At 38.0% G+C, this 20,292-nt stretch overlaps 1 protein-coding gene across 1 annotated transcript; it reads left to right on the top strand.

Annotated features, from left to right (window-relative positions):
- Window positions 1-18,678: 18,678 nt before the first annotated feature.
- Window positions 18,679-19,788, top strand: LOC128624556 (cysteinyl leukotriene receptor 2-like). The gene has a single exon (XM_053652303.1). It carries the CDS (start codon window positions 18,679-18,681, stop codon window positions 19,786-19,788), a length of 1,110 nt encoding a protein of 369 aa, XP_053508278.1.
- The last annotated feature ends 504 nt before the right edge of the window (window positions 19,789-20,292 follow it).

A 20,292-nucleotide genomic window follows, 5' to 3' on the forward strand; every position in this document is an offset into this window, starting at 1 on the left:
TTACAGGAAGTGGTTCATTGCTGTTATTTTCTCCAGGGGAACGCTTCAGCAAATGTGACTTACAGTATCGGGTGCCATCATTTTTAAAGCAGCTTTTGAGGAAATAACATGACACTATTGTCTCATTGTCAATCATACACCTTTTTATAGTTGAAAATAAGATTGTGTACAGAATATGCTCTACTCACTGCTCATTTATTCATTCATTCATTTTAATGAAGGGTGCCAATAATTTTTGGAGGTGACTATGCATAATATTATCACTACAATGTAGTAGGGACGTGTATTAAATGTGAAAAATGTGAAATTAGATTACAGTCTCAGACTCTTAATGGTTATATACTTGCATGCAGTTTAGTTCCCTCCTTTGAGTATCTGTGTGTTCAGGAAAAAAACAACAACAACAACAAAAAAAACGCAATATAGCCACACCTGGTTTCTACACACCTGTACTTCCCTTGTGGAAGATCCACCTTTATTCTGTATAACACATACTGTCACAGTCAAGGTCCCGTTAAAAAAAACCTGCCAACAGGCTCACAAACATCTGTCAAATCACTCACTAAGTCCTTCAAAGCCAATCACTTAACAAGGAAGGTCATTCTCTCTCCCTCCCTCTCTCCTACTCCACAATGCAAATATTCAACACGAGGTTGAGCAGAATCTCCTGTGCGACTTCAGTGGATATCTTGGAGGTCATAGAGTCTGCAGTGTGACTGCACTGTCCCACTTTAAAGCGGTGAGTTCCTCCCTTATTCCCAGCCCTAATGCCAAAGCAGGAAGGGCAACGTCTTAAATTTCCCACATTTGCTCACTTACCTAGGATGAATTCAAGCACTATGAGACACTTATTGATGGTGAGAAATACCGGTCAGCATCCTAAAACAGTATATATGATATATCAAGACAAGTAACATGTAGACGAGTATTATCTGAATACATCCTACTTAAGTACATATATATTTACACACAGCTTTCTAATCAGTGATAAGTACTTTGATAGATATACAGAAAAACTGATGGATGGATGGTTGGATGGAGAGACAGACAGAAAAATAGGTCAGTAGATAGACATACAGACAGACTGACAGATGGATGGGTGGATTTTAATGGACGGACGGACGGACGGACGGACGGACAGACAGACAGACAGACAGACAGATAGATAGCTCTCAGGCTGAAGAGTAGACCTCAGTGTGTGTACTTTGTGCCTGAGTGAATAAAGAATCAGAATGAGTAGGCGAATAATGTAAATAATGAATCAGGCTCTCTGTCTCTCTCTGTCTCTCTCTGTCTCTCTCTCTCTCTCTCTCTCTCTATCTATCTCTCTCTCAGTGTCAAGAGGGCTTACACCCACAAAAGAAGGCAAACATCAAGCTGTTCAAGGTCAAGCCACAGGCCCCAGTTACTGCAACACTTATGTAAAGGAGACACAAGAGAATTAATAAAGCAACACTAAACTTACATAAAACCTTCCTGAATCATCCCAAATCATCATACTGTGTATCTATACAGTGTGGCCAAAGGCTGTGTGTGTGTGTGTGTGTGTGTGTGTGTGTGTAAAACATGACAGTAGCATGACATACTTTGGAGCCGATTTGAGATGCTGTAATGCACATGGCTCTCTGATAACTACTGAGACAAGATGTGATAGATATAGTGGGTTGTTCACTACGTGTGGAATCTACTCATGTTTGGCCATGATATAAATGTGAGTGTGTGTGTGTGTGTGTGTGTGTGTGTGTGTACATTTCCTTAATTTAGGGCCTGAGCTGATGAGGAAAGCAGATGTGATTTCTCTAAGTATGTCATACCCAGAAGTAGGACAGCAGCAAACCAAGGAGAAAAGCTACCTAGAGACTGCTATAAAACAAGGCCAATGCAGTGTGGGAAGTACCTTCAACTAGAGAACTCATACAGGCACTTTAAAGCAGCAGGGGTGTGGTCAAGCTCTGTCTAGGGTATTTTTGATTCCAGTGAGGGGAGATGACTCTGTGTCCTCCTCAATATCTTCCTCAGATCCAGGGTTTCTGCGCCATCGTGACATCCTGGTAGTCAGTGATGGGAATGAGGACACTGGTACCAGGCTTTGGAGAGAGCAAAGCTGACGCTTTACTTTGTGTGTGAGTGTGTGTGTATGAGTGTGTGTGTGTGTGTGTGTGTGTGTATATATATATATATATATAGAGAGAGAGAGAGAGATAGAGAGAGAGAGAGAGAGAGAGGAGAGAGAGAGAGAGCTGGATAGATAGTCTAATAGATGTAATTAAAGTTTTCAGTCATCCAGGACATTTGAATGTCTCGTATTATTAATCCTAGACTTTTCTCAATCCCCAGAGGGTCTTCACCAGTAGTGAGGGTTTTCAGGGCTTCCTTCCATTTTCCCCACATAATTTTTTAGGGACGTTCATACCATAATATCTCTTCATTTTTGTCTTCAGATTTAGACAAAGACAAGGGTCAATAATACGAGAGTCCGTTGTACATAATCTGTTCCAAATGGATTAAATCCTCTGGCAAGCTGGTATGCAAATTTCCGACCATTATAATCCACAGGGACTTAATTCTTCTGAGAAACCACTTAGAAATAATGTGATCAGACATGCCGTGTTGTGTGACAGAGCAAAATCAATTGGGATTAAATATTGGCTTTTACGTTAATCAAACACTATTAGTGACCACTGGGATTAGACAGCTGGTACTGGATGGATAGCTTCATAAATGTAATGATTCATTACCGGAAGGTGGTGTTGAATATCCCTTCAATTATGGAGAGAGTTATGAGAATTGGTTTTGGTTTATCCAAGAATCCAACTCATGTGATCTTAGTGGAAGGACCTAAGTATTTAGTTTCTGTGGTTTGCAAACTGATTAGAGCTGTAATTTGGTTCAAATTTGGTCGGCATTACTCTGATTCCCGTCTTAAGTCTGACTTTACTTGGAACTGATCAATTCTTGCCATGCCAATCTTGTTTATCGCTCTCATACCAAAGTACCGATAAATCCATTGATGGAAACACACAGAGGCATAGAGGAGGTCTCCAGGAAGTAAGCCGACCTCCTCCACATTGTATATATTGACAATTTTAATTGTGTCAGAGACAAATAAAGCATTTTCTCACAGGTCAGGGCTTTTCTGAGGAAACCTCTAGTGTTTAGGACAGTAATATCATTATTGACCTGCATGCTTGTCCCTACCATAATTAGGGGCTCAGCATATTCTTTGGCTTTTCCCTGCAAAAGTATTACAGAAAACCTTTTAAAAACGATTCTTCTGCTTGCAGAATCTGGGCTTTAACAAAGAAGGACCCGTTAAATATCAGTTCTCTTTAGAGATTTAATGTGATTTGGAACAGATCCCCAAAACAATCTCTGCCATTTTGAAGAGTGAATACAAGACTGACTCTATCAGTGTCATTAAGAAGATTTATTTTAATTTATACTGATGAAGGAGTGCCCACTACATACGATACATCTTCAACATGTAGAAGTGTAGTGGATCCTCCCCAACATGCTGCCTCACAACGGTTAGCTAGCTAGCTGGGTTATGGGACAACTGGGCTGATTAGCAAGTATTGCTAACCTTAGCAAATGTTTGTTAGCTGATATTGACTTACCCTTCCTATAATGTCAAAGAGCTTTTTCTCCTCCTGATGAAACACCCTGGGACCCACCCTAACATGAAGAGCCGACAGGCTTCTGTGCTCTTAAATACTCTTAAATGCTCTTAAATTGTGCAAAGAAGCCAAAAATTCGGTCTAAAATATGGCAACCACAACAGTAAAATCACATGATTGAAACACTCGAATAAGATCTATCTACTATCTTGTTTTATATTTAATAAAAGTTCATACAAAAAGAATGTTTCAAATATGATGAGTCATACAGTGTATTTAGCATTTTGCCATCTCCTGACCCTTGATAAGTGATTTGCACTTTGCCTGTGAGTTTATCTGAACATATTGATTGTCAGGCTCGTTTCTGCTCATTGTAAGTGTTGTGTAAGAATTGAAAGAACATTGATTACATTACTCTCGCCTGCACCAGCATTTCCATGGGCAAGTAACAATGGGAAGACAAGGTCAGAGGTCCTTTCCCTTCAATGAGCTGCTATATGGCAATGGCAAGAACCAAATAATAAATAAATCATGTTTTACTGATTTTACTGACTTTAGCATAAAGTCATCTGTCATTCCAGATGATTCAAAAATGTCCCGTCATATGCGGCAGAATGATGTCCATTATTAAAAATGCCACAGTATTCATTATTATTATTATTATTATTATTATTATTATAGGAGTAGTAGTAGTAGTAGTAGTACTTGACAGGTTTCTCTTCTAAGATCTGATGTAGATGTGCTGCTTGAAAAATATATTTAAAAAATAATTTAAATGATTATTTAAACAAACAAAAAAATGGCATCTAATGTATTTCAATTTTTGTATTTCCCTAAAAAGTGCACTCCCTGTAGAGCTCAGTCTTTTTAATAATGTATTAAATTTCTGCCTGTTTTATATATATATATATATATATATATATATATATATATATATATATATATATATATATATATATATATATAATCTACATTTTGTGCTAATTATATTTAGTAAATCTTTTCCATTTGAATTGCCACTGCTTTTTTTTTGTTTTTTTTTTGTTTTTTTTGGAAAACACTTACAAATAATGACATCATCTAATGAGTGCTGAACCTGCTGTTTATTCACTAAGGTGAAATTCAACCCTCTAATTATAAAGTAGTACCCAAAAAAGATGAGGAAATTCCCACTAGTGATAATGTGTTTCTTTAATCACCCTGTCCTGAAGCCAAAATATGGTGTAAGAGACCATAATATTTTGGTACAAAAAGTAATGTTTTGTCTGATTTCTTCTGCACCTGAGGATAGTTTTTCATCGCAGGCAATTTCAGCGGTAGTTGTAGCCTTTACTCTCAACACTGAGTACTCTCTACTAAAAGGTTAGCGCTCCCTCCTTTGCTTAGATATCCTTTTTTCCTACCATCATTGTTAAGACAAAGAAAAGACATTTTTATCCCAGTCTTGTAAAACTGAATAAAGTTGCTTGAAATGTGTCCTTCCCAGAGGCTGTTACAACAGGATTATTAATGTCTGCATTTCCTTCTGTAGAGACATGCATTACATTAAACGTCTGTTTCTGTATTGATTCTTTAATTACGGGTGTTCTCTCTGTGTGAAATTGGGTGCGTGTGTGCACAGTGCCCTTTGGTGGACTGGTGTCCCATCCAAGATGTATTTCTGCCAGTGATCTTGGAATAGGCTTTAGGTCTGAGTGTTCTTAATCACCTGTTTAACCAGATGATCTTCAATCTGAGAAGGGGGCAATGTGGCTTCAGGTGTACAGGCCAGATTTCAGAAGATCAGCTGTTTAAACAGCTGGCATGAGGTGTGTCTCCTACTTGGTTGGAACTACAACCTGCAGTCACGGCAACGCTTTAGTGATAAGATCCAAAACCCTTGTGATGTCACCGTTTCTGGTATTCGGTAACCTGGCAGTCCAACCCAAGTCTATGTTTTCCAGCATTCCACCTCACCAGCTTACCAACCACTGGCACAGTCAATTAGCACCACTTGGGACTCAGTATAGACTTTGTATATTGTACAGTCAATCTCTACTGATGACAAACCTTTGCCTGTTTTGTCATTACTGCCCTTGAGCTCTCTATAGTACACTGTTTTTGGTATAGAATTGTTTAAAAAAAAAATTACTCAGCAATACTATCCAATTCTTTGTGTTTGACAATGTCCCAGCCTTAAATTGCCCTAATCAGCTTCTTGACATCACTGCACTCTCTATAGGTGGTCTACATGCCTTTTTTTTTCTTCTTTTTACCTAGACATTTACGAGACAAGCTTCCTGCAGTTTTCTAGATCATGAATAGAAGGTTTTATTGACCTCACTCACAAATACAGCAGTGTTAACCAGCTGCCTTTTGGCACGTGTCAAATTGATTTGAGAGATTAGTGTATTAATAGGAAGGGTAATACAGGGCACAACATATTCTTAAGCACCTCTCTACTTTTGATGTCAACTAGTTGGATATTGAAGTCTGATATAAAGTTGTTTTTCTTAGTTATATGTAACAGAAATCTCCCTTAAATGCACCAGGAAATAAAATATATGTTTGATTTTATTTCTTCACCTGATAATAATACCTGAACCACCTACAGTTTATCCATGGTCCATTCCTCACATGATGTCAGAAAAGACCTATTGTATTCGGTAGTTCCCTTTTTAATTGCACAGTAAGTCTCTTTTATATGCCATAGAGGTGCTGTAGTCATCTCAATTAATCTCTAATTGCTTTTATACCTATTTTCTACGTCTGCTTTTTTTCTTCTTCCATATATTCTGATTACTCTCTCTGGATCCTGATCTAACTATTTCTTCCTGGAGGCATACAGACATTTTTAACCATCTAAGGTATGTTTGGAGCCATATTAGAAACTAGGAACCTTGGTTCATGCAGCCCAAATGAGATTTTGGGGAAGTTCTCTGTAGTCTATGAAATACCGCACTCTCATGTTACAATACCCATTAATTTTTGGTTCTGTTCTCCTTGTTAGATTGACCTTTCCTCTCCCTCTTAATGAATTCCTGTTCTTCTTGACATTTAACCTCTTTCATTTTCTTTGTGCTCTTCTGCCTCATCATCTCCTCCAGCTTTAGAGCCATTTCATGTCTCTTGAGATCTTTAAGAGCAATTTCTTCTCTGTCTTTCAGTTTCCATTATTCTAGCTTTGTGTTCTGTCTGTCTATAAATCAATCATTTGATTTTTTTTTTTTAATCTGTTTATTCATCTACAGTTTCTACTTTCCAAACTGAGTAACTGGAACTGGAAACTCATGGCTATTTTCCTGACATGGAAGTTATTGGAGCAAAGTCATTGCTAGACATTGAGCTTCTATCACCCCGAGTCTCCCCCACATTCCTTTCCCAAACTCCATACAATAGAAAGTGGTTGTGTTTGCATAGAGTGGAAAAACTTTGGATTTGGATGGTTCTTGCTTGTACTTTCTTCACATGCCCTACAGTACAGTATGGATGGTTTGTTAATCGCTGTCCTAGACTACAAGCTGTAGTTTCAGAAGGTCATTTTAATTCTGCCTATGTACCTGTAGATGTACCTGAAGTTCAAACAGTATTGAGTTACTGTATTAAAATTCTATATATATGGGATGCATGTTACCCAAGAAAAATTGGGCTCTTCTCTCTAATCCAGTAGAACCTACTCCAACCACCCACCGCCCCCCCCCCACCACCACCACCCACCCACACACACACACACACACACACATACACACCAAAAAAAAGGATTTAACATAATAATTTATTGATGCTGCTTTGAGCATTGATGTGTGCTTTGAGATTCTGTTGATGCCATCTTGCAAAATATCTCTTTAATGCAAATTTGTCACCGATGTAACTGTCAATGTTGTAACAGCCTGGCATCATGTAACAGCATCTCAGAGCACACAGACTTTTTTGTGATTTTAAAATATGAGTTGGTAAAATAGCTATCAGCAATGTCATGAAGTTCTGACCAAAGTTATTTTTCAGTTATTCATATGATTAAATATGTATTTCATTCTGCTCATTTACATAAACCTCATACTCGTGTTCAGCCTATGAAATTAAAAAGAAAAGATAATGCTGTTTTGCAACATGTCTGCAAAAGCCTCTAAAGCATGCTGCAAAATACTCTAAGGCTTGAAGGACAAGTTATTTTTCCAGCACTTGGATATTTCAAAGAAAAATTTTAATGAAAAAAGTGTCTGTTATATGGGACCTCTTAAAAGAGTTTTTTCATGTCATGACCAATACGTTAATCGACAGGTTTGTCACCATATCAAAATTAGCAAATTGTAACAAAATAATGAGGTATTTTTCATATATCGTGACCTCAGTATTCTAAGGTTTTATCTGGAACTTTGGTCAAAATGAGCAATTTCATCACTTTATTCTCCTGTGGCATTATTTTTCATTTTGCAACGTTCTCTTGTGTAATATTTATGGTGTAATATCCAGGATGAATATGCAATATAAGGCTTCCTTTCATTTTCCCTTTATTTGGTTCATTTAATTCTTACATATCCGCCCATCCCCCCCCCCCCCCCCCCCCCCGCCTTCCTTTTCTTTTAAATTTCTCCCTGTCATTTTCTTTTCTGGCTCTACATCAGGATGCTCTGCAATTCTCTGCTGATGTTGATGACATATCCCCCTCTTCCTATATAATATTGGCGAGATTCTAAGAGAAAATAATCAAATCTCCAGAAACTGCAAGGACATGAGGAGAAAATGAATAATTGATCATCTGAAAATGGCTAAGCTATTAACACTCCTTCATCCTTGTTCATTATACTGAATCTGAACAAGTATCGCAAAGGAAAAAAAAATCGTGAAATGAGAATGAGCTTTTTTGACAAGATGGCCTGCATTTTTGTTTTATAGAGCTATTATAAAATAAAATCTAGCAGGTGAAATGGTTATTAAGTTAACTCTAGGGTTTTTAAATCAAGCAGAGGCAAGTATAGTGATAAGTGAGGAATAAAACACTTGGGAGAGTGCTGTTACAGGAAAATATTCAATGAAGTAATGGCGTGATAGAGCCTGGGGCAAAACAGAATTACTCTTATAACTGTTATGACTAACAGCAAGAGCTTTATTTCTCTCATCCCAAAGAATTTTTTATTAATCAGAGAATGATACAATATACAGTTTAATCCGTATTGCTACTTTTAATGTTGAGGAATTTCAGAACAATTATCACTCATATTATAGCAGTTATAAATTACCATTCCTTCATCAGCTTCTATTTTTTCCCCCTCTCTTTTGAAGTTAATTATATATATATATATATATATATATATATATATATATATATATATATATATATATATATATATATATATATATATATTTTAATGCAGCTTGTCATGTTACCAAGAAACTGGAAAGTCCTAAGTTCTCCATCCTGAAGACTTTCCATGTCGGAAAACTTAAAGCTACACCTTTACTTTTCAGTTTACACCTTAAAACACTGACACTGGAGACTTTTTCTAAAAACGTCACGTAAACATCACCGTATTGACAATTAAACACGTATTTTTAAACGTTCTTTAAACGTTTATGTGAAACTACTATTATACTAAATTAATCAGCACCTTCTGGCCAATCAGAATTAAGAATTCAACGGTGCTGTGGTATAACAATAATTATTGAATGTTTTTGCAATATTAAAAATTCACATTTGGTCTTTTGCTTTGGTAGAAATCTAAAAATCTAGCTGTCAGTGATGGACTTGGGATGAATGCAAGTGCAGGATTTTTTTTTTTTTTTTTAATTAAACGAAGCAGATAAATCCAAAAGGGCAAACTATGATCAAAGCTGATATACAGGCAAGGTTTCAGGCAATCAGCAGACAGATTTCACGAAGCTAGACTATGCAGAACAAGATAAACAAAACAGACAGGGTAAATACAGGAAAACGCATGTACACAAACAAAAAGGCTAAGTAACGTCACCAGTTAATGTTTGAAGCGAGACCTCACAGAGATTCTATCAATGGTTGGGATATTTATGAGGAGTGTACTGATTGGGAGCAGGTGGTTGGATTTAGAAGTTTGTTGTTTGGCTGAGAATTTTGGGAAATGAAGTTTTTATTGGTGCATGTGTGACATTACGGCCAAATGCTAGTCAGCTATCTTGAAATTAGGGAGAAAGAAAAAAGGCCCTCGTGTGAAGAAACTGTCTGAGTAAAAAATCTAAGGTTCTCTGCAGTGTGGAATGGGTTCATGTCACACATCTATTACAAGTTTGCCTGTATGTCTAGCTCAAAAACAGTAGCAGGTTAATCTTTGGTTTCAAGTGCAATATTTATAGTATTGAATTAAGTTGGCTTAACAGACGCTGCATACTCTTCTCTATAGTCTTCTTATTATTATTAGTTGCATCGTTTTCACGATTCGCCATTTGTGACGTCGAACCATAAAATTCAGCAGAATTATAGCTCTTGTATGGAAATAGAGACCCTAGTAGAATTTGTAAAGGGTTTAATTGTTATAATGAGACTTGTATTGGTTTCTATTGGTGACATGCTATGTCTAGTGGATGCCATTAAGGACTTATGTCCTTAATGCATTCTCCTACACAATGGAAACCATTTGGTAATGGTTGTAATGGTTAACCACTCATGGTTTATAATGGTGTTTGTACTGGAAACCATTAGAATTTCTGTGATGGTTTCTAATGGGGTTTTTTCCAGCAGGGTTGTGCTTTTAGGAAAGATGGGTATTACAGTTGCCATGTAGCAATGATTCAAAGCGTTTTTCCCCCAATAGAAATACACTGAAAATGTTTCATTGATCATGCTTCCACAAGATTTGGGCCTTTCTTCATTCAGCTTCATTGAAAACAATTAAAACTGCATTGCCCCACCTGCAAAAATCCTGGCAACCAGTTAACACCCTAGCAACCATCTGTTTCCTTAGCAACCAACTAGCTACAGACCTATCAACCAACTGGGATCATATCAAAAGCTCCTAGAAACACCCCATAACAGCCACCTAGCAACCCCCTAGCAACCAGTTGGCTGAGCATAGCAGCGTTTTAGCAATTTAATGCTTAAACCTTTAAATGTGTCTCAACATATTAAAATGTTAACCTTTTAACCTTTTAACCTTTACATGCTTAGCTGTTAAATGTTTTAGCATTTTAAAATCAATGACAACAAAACATTGTAATATTTGTTCATTCTAATTTAATTCTAATTTACATTGAAACGGTACTGTTGTGGTACTACATTTATCATTTTAGAACTTGAATAAAGATTGTTATATAAAATATTGTTATGAATATTGTAACCTATCAGTAGGGTCATGAAAAACTTACTTAATGTTATATTGTTTGTCATAACATCTATTTTTACCGTACTGTTGGTCTGCTTTATTTTGTGAACCAACATTTGATCTAAATTAAAGCAATAAATAATAATAAACACCGAAACACCAGGCCCTAGAAATAAAAATAACAATAAAATTGACAGAATGTCATCACTTTCCATTATTGCTTTTCCCTCTACTGCATTTAATTTCCTCCTACTAGTTTCAGACATACTAATATAGTAGTGTTACAAATCAAACACATTCTAACCTTATAAAGAAAGGAAAACTGCCTGTAAACACATTTCAAGCTGATGTTTGAGCTTCATTTCTTTCGTTATTTTATTTATTTATTTATTTTTAATAAATAGTCTCTCTGTTAATGGTTTGTCTGAATGCTTTTGGATTGAGTCCATCATTTAAATCCAACTTTCCTACTTCTACTACAATAGTTTGGCCTGAAAAATTCTTAAACTCTTTAAAATTCTTTAAAAGGGACCATTTGTGGAGAGAGCTTTTTCATCTAGAGAGAAGTTAAACAGTGTGATGGCTTTATAATTTAACCTGGATGGACTACATGGCTCTGAACCATGCAGTTTGGGCAACTTTCCCATCATTCATAGCACTGGAGGAGTAAAAGGTCGTGTTTCCATTGGGTTTACACTTCAAGAATTTGAACTAATCAGGAAGCTGAAGTTTGGTTTGTCTGCACCATTTCCTTAAATATTTTTCAAAGGTTAACACCAGACTGAAGTTTTGTCATCAGCTGGGAATTTGTTCTTGGATATATGACATTAATAATAAAACGGAGTGTTGACCCACAGTGTGAATTGAGACTTGACTGAATTTGGTGGTCTTGTCATGCCCCCTGGTGGCTGTGCACCAACAGTGCATTTAATCTTAACAGCCTGTGTGTTCAGGACTGTGTTCCGTTAATATTTAACTGTCTTAAGGGAAGATTTTCTCGGATTCAGAACATTCACTTGGGGATATAATGTTAAAAAATGTCACATTTTAAAATGTTTAGAAATAGGTTTAATAATTTTATATTTGGTTTATGGTAATCTTATAATAGGAAATACTGGATAAATTTGACTATATTCAAGATCTTTTCAACTGTTGAGATGCCAACACTGGAGACTCCTTCCATAAATGCTTAATAAACATGTCATCATATTCTATGATAGATTGTTAGATAGATGTCAGATTCTAAATAATGGAAAATATCGGTTATTTAAAGGATATTTGAGTTTTGATCAAGTAGCACCTTTTTTTTTTACACACACACACATATATATATATATATATACATATATACATATATATATTTAACCTCAAGGATTCATGACAAGGATGGATTCCTTCACCCCTTCATTTTCTGTTAAAAGTTTTATTTTCTTGTAAAAAAAAATTTAAAAAAATTCATTTGTTTCATTAAAATGTAACATAAAATGTTCATAAATTTTGATTTTTTAATGCTTGACTACATTTAAAAGTAGCAGCGTTTTTACATTTTTGGCTTCATACTTCCACTTCACAGTGAGTAAGATGTTGATGCTTTATCTATACTTTCAATTAATTCCATCCATCCATCTTCTATACCGCTTTTCAGGGTCATGGGGGAACTTGGAACCTATCCCAGGGAGCATTGGGCACAAGGCGGGGTACACCCTGGACAGGGTGCCAATCCATTGCAGGGCACAATTACATACACACTGACACACATTCATACACTACGGACACTTTGGACACGCCTACCATGCATGTTTTTGGACTGGGGGAGGAAACCGGAGTACCCAGAGGAAACCCCCGCAGCATGGGGAAACCCCCGCAGCACCCCGAAACCCCCGCAGCACGGGGAGAACACGCAGGCTCCGCACACACAGGGCCACACGGTGGGAATCGAACCCCCGACCCTGGTGGCGTGAGGCGAACGTGCTAACCACTAAGCCACCGTGTGCCCCTTCAATTAATTATAATCTCTCAGTATTTTTTCCACCCATGCGTTTAACAAATCCTTTTAAAATGACCAGAAGGGATTAAAATTTGCTACATACTGTACATACCTTTCGATTTAACAAGCCAGGAGTATCCAGCAAGGGCTCTTTGCAGTGTGTGCCTCCAGTCTCGTTGTGTATCTGACTGAAACAGCATTTGAGATGATCGTTATCTCACGCTGATGCGCTCAGGTTTAATGCAAGTAACCATCGTTACCTCTCTATATCTTGCATTGTTATCTGCTGTGTTCAGCATCCTGTTTATATGGTCATGGAATGGAATCTTCGCTAATCTCATGACATGTTCACATCCTCTTTCTCAGATGGAACTTCAGATTATATTCGGATTTCTTTGCCTAAAGTTTCAGCGGTAGTTAAACACAGTTTAAAGGATTTTAGAGACTTGAAAACGTTTCTTTTGTAAAAGACATACCCTCATTTTATAGAGCGGTGTTCTGTTTGCAAATACGAACACTTTCTGTGATCATGCTGTATAATGATCAAAAGTATGTGGACACCTTGCCATCACATCCATGTGTGCTTTTTGAACATCCTATTTCAAAACCATGAGCATTAATAAGACTAGCCCATCTGGTTCGATCCCGATCACCATGAGATTAGCATGAGACTGCATGTTTTGGCATTTCATTTTAAGTAAAGATTCATTTGGATCACAGGTTTTCCATTAAGAGGTAAATCTGCTCTTGTCATATCCTCAAAGCCCAGTAGGTGGCTCTGTGAATTCCCTTTTTAAAATGTCTTAGAGTTAAAGCCACTTCGCTGAAAGTTCTTACACAAAATGGTCACAAAGTAATGTATTATTTATTATTTATCTTCTGGTTCTCACTGTGATTCACATCCCAAATCCCAACACATGATTCAGTTTGTATTCATGTTTTACTCTAGCCTATACCTTCATGTGACTTCACTCACTAGTCAACCTGGCTAGCAGTTTAAATGACACAATACAGTATGTAGTTAATCTAATGTTAGCTCCCTTGCTAGTAAAACTGCCTAATAGTTTTAATTACATGACCGTTAAGCTAATGTTAGCGATCTTGCTAGCATCCTGATACTGAGTTTAATTACACTGCACAATCAGTTAGCTTAATGTTATATATTTCTCTAGTGTCATAAGATATTCGTTGAATATAGTTGTTAGCCTAATGTTAGCTAACTTGCTAGCAAACATGCCTAGTTGTTTAAATTACACAATATTTAGCCTAAAAATAAAAATAATAAAAAAAAACAGCCTGGGACAGTTAGCTGGTCTTACCTTATCACTAGCCTCAGCTGGTCAGATTTGATGGTTTTAGAGAGCTTATGGTCACTTTCAGGCTTGTTCTAACTGGACACGCTAGTCCTAGCTGCTCATATTGGTTCCCCTTGGTTCAATTTTGTTTGGGGAGCATTTCATGACATTCTGGGAATTATTGTTTTGGTTAACAAAGTAAAATTTTATGAATAAATCTTATGGTATAGTAGGGTAACGGTATGTCCTCTTTTTCCCGGACATGTTCTCTTTTTCTGGTCTTAAAAACAGCGTCCGGACGGGACTTCTAAATTTGAGAAAATGTCCGGGGCTTTAGTTTCATTATGATGTGCTTATGGTCTAGTACGGCATCGTGTGTCCATGTTTACATTGCTTTATCCCCTTTCTGTAATTCCCACCTTCTCGCACACCAATTGGTCAATTATAAAAGGCTTGCAGCAACTATTGGCCAAACACATTTAATAGGAAATTCACAAGTTGTCTCTTTGGGGAAACTGCACAAAGAGGTTGCTATAGGGGAGCAAACCACTTCCTATATTTTCTCTTATCACTTAGCCAATCACTCTTTTGATGCTCTGTTTATGCCTGTGGTATGTACTGTGCATGTTATAATGCATTCTGCAGTTTATCTGAGTAGTAGGCATGCTGCAGAGAGACAGAAACGGAATTGTGAACTGAAAGAACTCAGCAGTTTCTACACACGCCGACAGGCAAGCACACAACAAACTGAGGCATCTACGCAGGTAAGTTGTTTACATTTTCTTATCAAGTTTATTATTATCAGTTACATAGTTTTAAGTCTCTTGTCACAGTAGTGTTAATCTTTGCGTATGGCACATTGCTTTCATCATAGCAGTGGATATTCTCTCAACTGGAACAAATATGATGCCCATACTGTCCCATTGAGGGTTGGTTACTATGTATGATTTTGCAGAGGGAACCTAATTTATGCTTCAAAAACTAATACTACTCACTGTTTTTAAAAATAAATAAATAAATAAATAAATAAATTATTGCAAATAATAATTATTCGATCACCTGTCTAATAAATATATTTCTAGATTTCATTTCTAGACCCTACAGGATGTGTAACAAATCTAAAAAATCATGAATATTTAGTTATTAATTAGTATTAATCATTCATTATTATTATAATCATTATTAAGTACATCTATTTAAAACGATGAAATCCATAGCTGCTGAGTTGTACGGATACCACAGGCAATTATTATAGAGATTGTAAATTAGTCTGTCTTGTGATTCACACATTAAAGTTTATTTAATAATAATAATAATAATAATAATAATAATAATAATAATAATAATAATAATAATAATAATAATAATAATAATAGGGTGCACAATGGGTTGGTGGTTAGCACGTTCGCCTCACACCTCTAGGGTCAGGGGTTCAATTCCCACCGCAGCCCTGTGTGTGCGAAGTTCGCATTTTCTCCCCGTGCTACGAGGGTTTCCTCCTCCAGTCCAAAGACATGCGCTGATTGGCGTGTCCGTAGTGTGTGAATATGAGTGTGCCCTGCAATGTATTGGCACCCCGTCCAGGGTGTACCCCGCCTTGTCCCTGATGCTCCCTGGGATAGGCTCCAGGTTCCCCGTGATCCTGTAGGATAAGAGGTATAGAATATGGATGGATAAGGTTCAGTTTCATGAGAATCAGGGTCATGGTTGGGTTTTGTTTGCTTTCTGATATTAAAGTCATGAGAAAGGCTACAGACACTAACCCTGCCCTAACCTTAACATCAGTTTTCCTGCATAGTTACATATTTGAAATTGTGAAACCAAAATAACTTACTTCTAACTGTAGTATTCTTGCGCACATTTAAGTCTAGACACTTTTAACATTGCATTATGTATAATTCGGACTTCCAGTTTTAAATCGACGTAATCAATTTCTGGGAAAATTAGCATCCCTCCTTTCTTTTAATCTTCATCTGACAAGCTTTCATATATTTTAATTCAAAAGTATCATCTGCCGTGTCCGCTGATGATGTTGCTAACTCCATTGTAGTAACCGTTTCATACTAGGAAGTGAAACTGTATGTGGTGAACACAGACGAGTGGAGTGATACACACAGTGAAACCTTTACACTTAAAGCCCCTCTAATTCATAATTAGCTTTTTACTGTGATGTTTTGATTTGAGTCGTATTATAGTACACTAGAAAACTCGTGGTCATATCTAGAAATGAATTAGAATTAGCTGCCAGCTTATGTCACCTCTCCATTTTTACCCCAACCACACCAACCACAGAAATTAAAGTGAGTTCCATCTTTGTGTCTGAGGAAAGGTTTTTCATCCTCATGATGTTAGAAATGGAAAAAAATATCTTGCTTATCTTGCTGATCACCAACCAGACTTACAACTTAAATGGTAAATAAGCCACTTTCTGCTTTGTGATAGTAGGCTGTGTGACACTAGGCATGTTGCAATGCTATACTCCGCTGAACAGTGTAGCTTTTTAAACTAGCTGGAACGGAAAATAGCACTGAAGTGCACACAAACTGCAATCTTACCTCACTTTTTAATTTCATTTTTACCGTGCTGCTACAAATGTGCACAAAATGCACACACCATACAACGTTCATGACAAAACAAAGCACCGTCAAAGATCTTGTGTAGTCTCTGGTGTACACTTTATTACCCTGCATGCCGAGCCTCCAGGGTCATCGTCGAACGAAGACCTCATTTTGTCTTTCATTGTTGTTTTTCTCCTCTCCTGGGGATAATGATAAGATCTCAGGTTTTCTCCTCGCTGAAAAATAACAGTGATAATATAGTCACACTGCATCCCTGAGCCAGCTCTCGGTCCAAGATGAGGCTCCAGCTAAGCTCTCCCTGTTTGGATTGTAAACAAGGATCAGGATTTTGTATTTTAAAGGTTCACTTGACCAAAAATGCTCACATGGATAACACCTTTAGAAGAACGGGTTTCCTAAAGGGTCCTACTTGGAACATCTTCTGAAAGGGAAACCTTCTGTTGTAGTCTTTTACATAAGATAAACTTTTTCTTTTTATCTAATAAGGTAAAAAAAAACAACAACAACAACAACAAACAAACAAAAAAAAACAATTAGCGTTTTTTTGTTTGTTTGTTTGTTTGTTTTTTGTTTGCATCATTGTGGTTCAGTTTTGGCCCATTCCTCTTTCCAAGTTGTCTTCAATTCCACAAGGTTATGGAAGATCCGTCTGATGGACTTGTAATTTCAGAAACCTGTTTTATCTGAAAATTAGCGCATTTTACTTGACCTCATTCAGGAGAGGGCATGGTCATGATCACATGAGTTAAATCAGGTGTGCTAGAGCAGGAAATCCATCCACATATGCACCATTTAACTCATAAGACATGCAGTAAACATGAGTCCGAAAGTGTCAGTCCACTAACTCGGGAGGATAATCTTCTCATTGATTTGAGTATTTGAAGATTTGAAAGTCATGTGGATGTTACTTCGACATGTGCCACCTGACTAAACATTGTTGCATACCATGTACACCTCTTCATGGCAATGGTATTCCCTAATGGCAGTGATCTTTCAGCAGAATAATGCCCCCTGCCACACTACAAAAATAGTTCAGGAACGGTTTGAGGAACATGACAAAGAGTTCAAGGTGTTGACTCGGCCTCCAAATTCCCCAGATCTCAATCCTATCAATCATCTGTGGGATCAGCTGGACAAACATGTCCGATCCATGGAGGCTCCACCTCACAACTTACAGGACTTTATGGATCTGCTGCTAACGTCTTGGTGCCAGATACCACAGCACAGCTTTAGAGGTCTTGTGGAGTCCATGCATCAATAGATCAGAGCTGTTTTGGTGGCACAAGGGGAGGGGGACCTGCACAATATTAGGCAGGAAGTTTTAATGTCATGGCTGATTGCCGCTCATGAGGCTGGCATCAAAAAGGTTTGATATATGGAGTGTAAGCTGTCCTTATGCTGCCTTTTTGCTTATTGCTGCCCCCCCCCCCCCACACACACACACACATTTTTTTCATAATTTAGCCCTTATCCATTTCCACCAGAGTGACAAATCTAACATGTTCTTCCTCTGAGAAGCCAAATACTGCATTTTGGCTTCTCAGAGGAAGAACCAAATGCGTCTCATGTGGTATGAAAAGACATTGTGTAAATTTCAAATGAATATGTGCATTGGAAGTGTTTAGTTGGAAGTGGAAGTATTTAATAACAAAAACAATTGTCTGAACGATTATTTCCCCTCCTATATATTTTTGTTGCACAGGGTAATACACAGGGTTTTGTGTGGCCAGCACTTCACATAAATCAGCACTGGAATCAGCTTTGCAGTAGTAAAAGTATGTAAGTAACTCCGGTTCATGTCAGGCCCTATCACACCACCCCATTGTCATAGAACAGCAATACTTGTCCAAACACATTGTGAAACTTGAATATCAAATGCAGCTGTATTTTTCACGATTACGTGTTCTGATTTGCAGGATCTGATGCGTGATGGAGAGAGGAGAAGGCAACAGTTCAGTCCTACAAGGTCCCAACTGTACCCACTCAGAGGAATACAAATTCACCACCTACACCGTGGTCTTCAGCCTGGTCTTTATTTTTGGTCTTTTAGTCAATGTCGGCGCTCTGTATGTCTTCTGTAAGCTCTCTGTGAAGAATCGTCTCTCTACCATTTTTCTTATCCACCTTGCTGTATCAGATCTCATCTTCATCCTTACACTGCCGCTACGGATCGCCTTTTACTTCAGCGACTCAACTGGTATGCAGGAATCTCTTCCCAGTTCCACAATGTTACACTTGACCCTCGCTTGCCGTTTCTCCACCTTCATGTTCTACATCAGCATGTATTGCAGCATCTTCTTTCTGACAGCCCTCAGCATGTGCCGCTACCTGGTGCTAGCGGGTCGAATTCGGCTCCAGAATAGCGAGGCTTGCAAATGGGCTCACTTCCTGTGCTGGGGAATCTGGGTCTTTGTGGTAGGCGGAAACATTTTATACCTTGCTATAACCTCTGGATTCAGCATGCGGGCAGAGGGATGCCTGGAACCAACAGGGAAAGACTCCTGGGCTTTGCTGTATCATCTGAACCTGGTGGTACTGGTGATCTGCTTTTTGCTTCCGCTAACAGTGGTATTGATTTGCTATTCCCTCATGATCAGACACATCTTGAGGATCCGGGCTGGACAAAGGCAGCGTGACGTGGCTCTGATCTGCTTGGTGCTTCTAATCTTCTGTCTTTGTTTCCTCCCTTACCACATCCAACGCACGCTGCACCTCCACTACATGATGCACCAGCACACGGCGACGTGCCAGTTGCTGGCCACCTTGCAGAAATCGGTGGTGGTGACGCTGTGCTTTGCAGCAGTCAACAGTTGCCTGGATCCGCTTCTCTTCCTGTTTGTGGGCCATGGATTCAAAGCCGTCATAAATAAGTTCATTGCTCATGTGCACCTTTCTTGTGCACTAGAGAATACCAGTTTGAGTTCCACGGCTCCAGCTGTTGTGCAGCTACCATTGGTTGGAGAACCAAATACTACAGACAGGGACCAAGCTTCCTCTCGGGAGTTGCCACTGTCCCAGAAAAGCGATACTGATGTTTGATGACTCCACACACCACAAGAATACAGTTCATTGTTCAGTATGAGTACGTCCTTCAGGATAACCTGGAATCTGGAACTCTTCAACCAAGGAAGTGGAAGGGCAATTAAATCTGCCATGGTTAGTCCAGTAATACAAGGCATCAAAAAATGGCTGCTAGACATGTTGGGGGTATTTTTCTTCCTTGGCACTTGAATTAAACAGACATTGCTCCAGTCTAGTTTTATTTTCTGTCTCATTACAGCTGATGCATGTCTTCTAGAATCAGTAAGAGAACCGTCAAGCTTGTAAAACAAGTGGGTAGTTGTGCAGTGTGTTCCTCCAGACAGGCGATAATAATTAGAGGGTAAAAAGGAACAAATGATCTACAGCATACATCTGCAGTTCATCAACCTTATGAAATGACAAACTCTTTAAGCAGACTGGCTTCTAAGATCCACGGCGATTAGAGCATTTAACAGCTGACAGCTAAGCAGGTTTTCTAAGTAATCTCATTCTTTGATCAAT

Source organism: Ictalurus furcatus, chromosome 20 (assembly GCF_023375685.1).
Source record: "Ictalurus furcatus strain D&B chromosome 20, Billie_1.0, whole genome shotgun sequence".
NCBI classification, from domain to species: domain Eukaryota; kingdom Metazoa; phylum Chordata; class Actinopteri; order Siluriformes; family Ictaluridae; genus Ictalurus; species Ictalurus furcatus.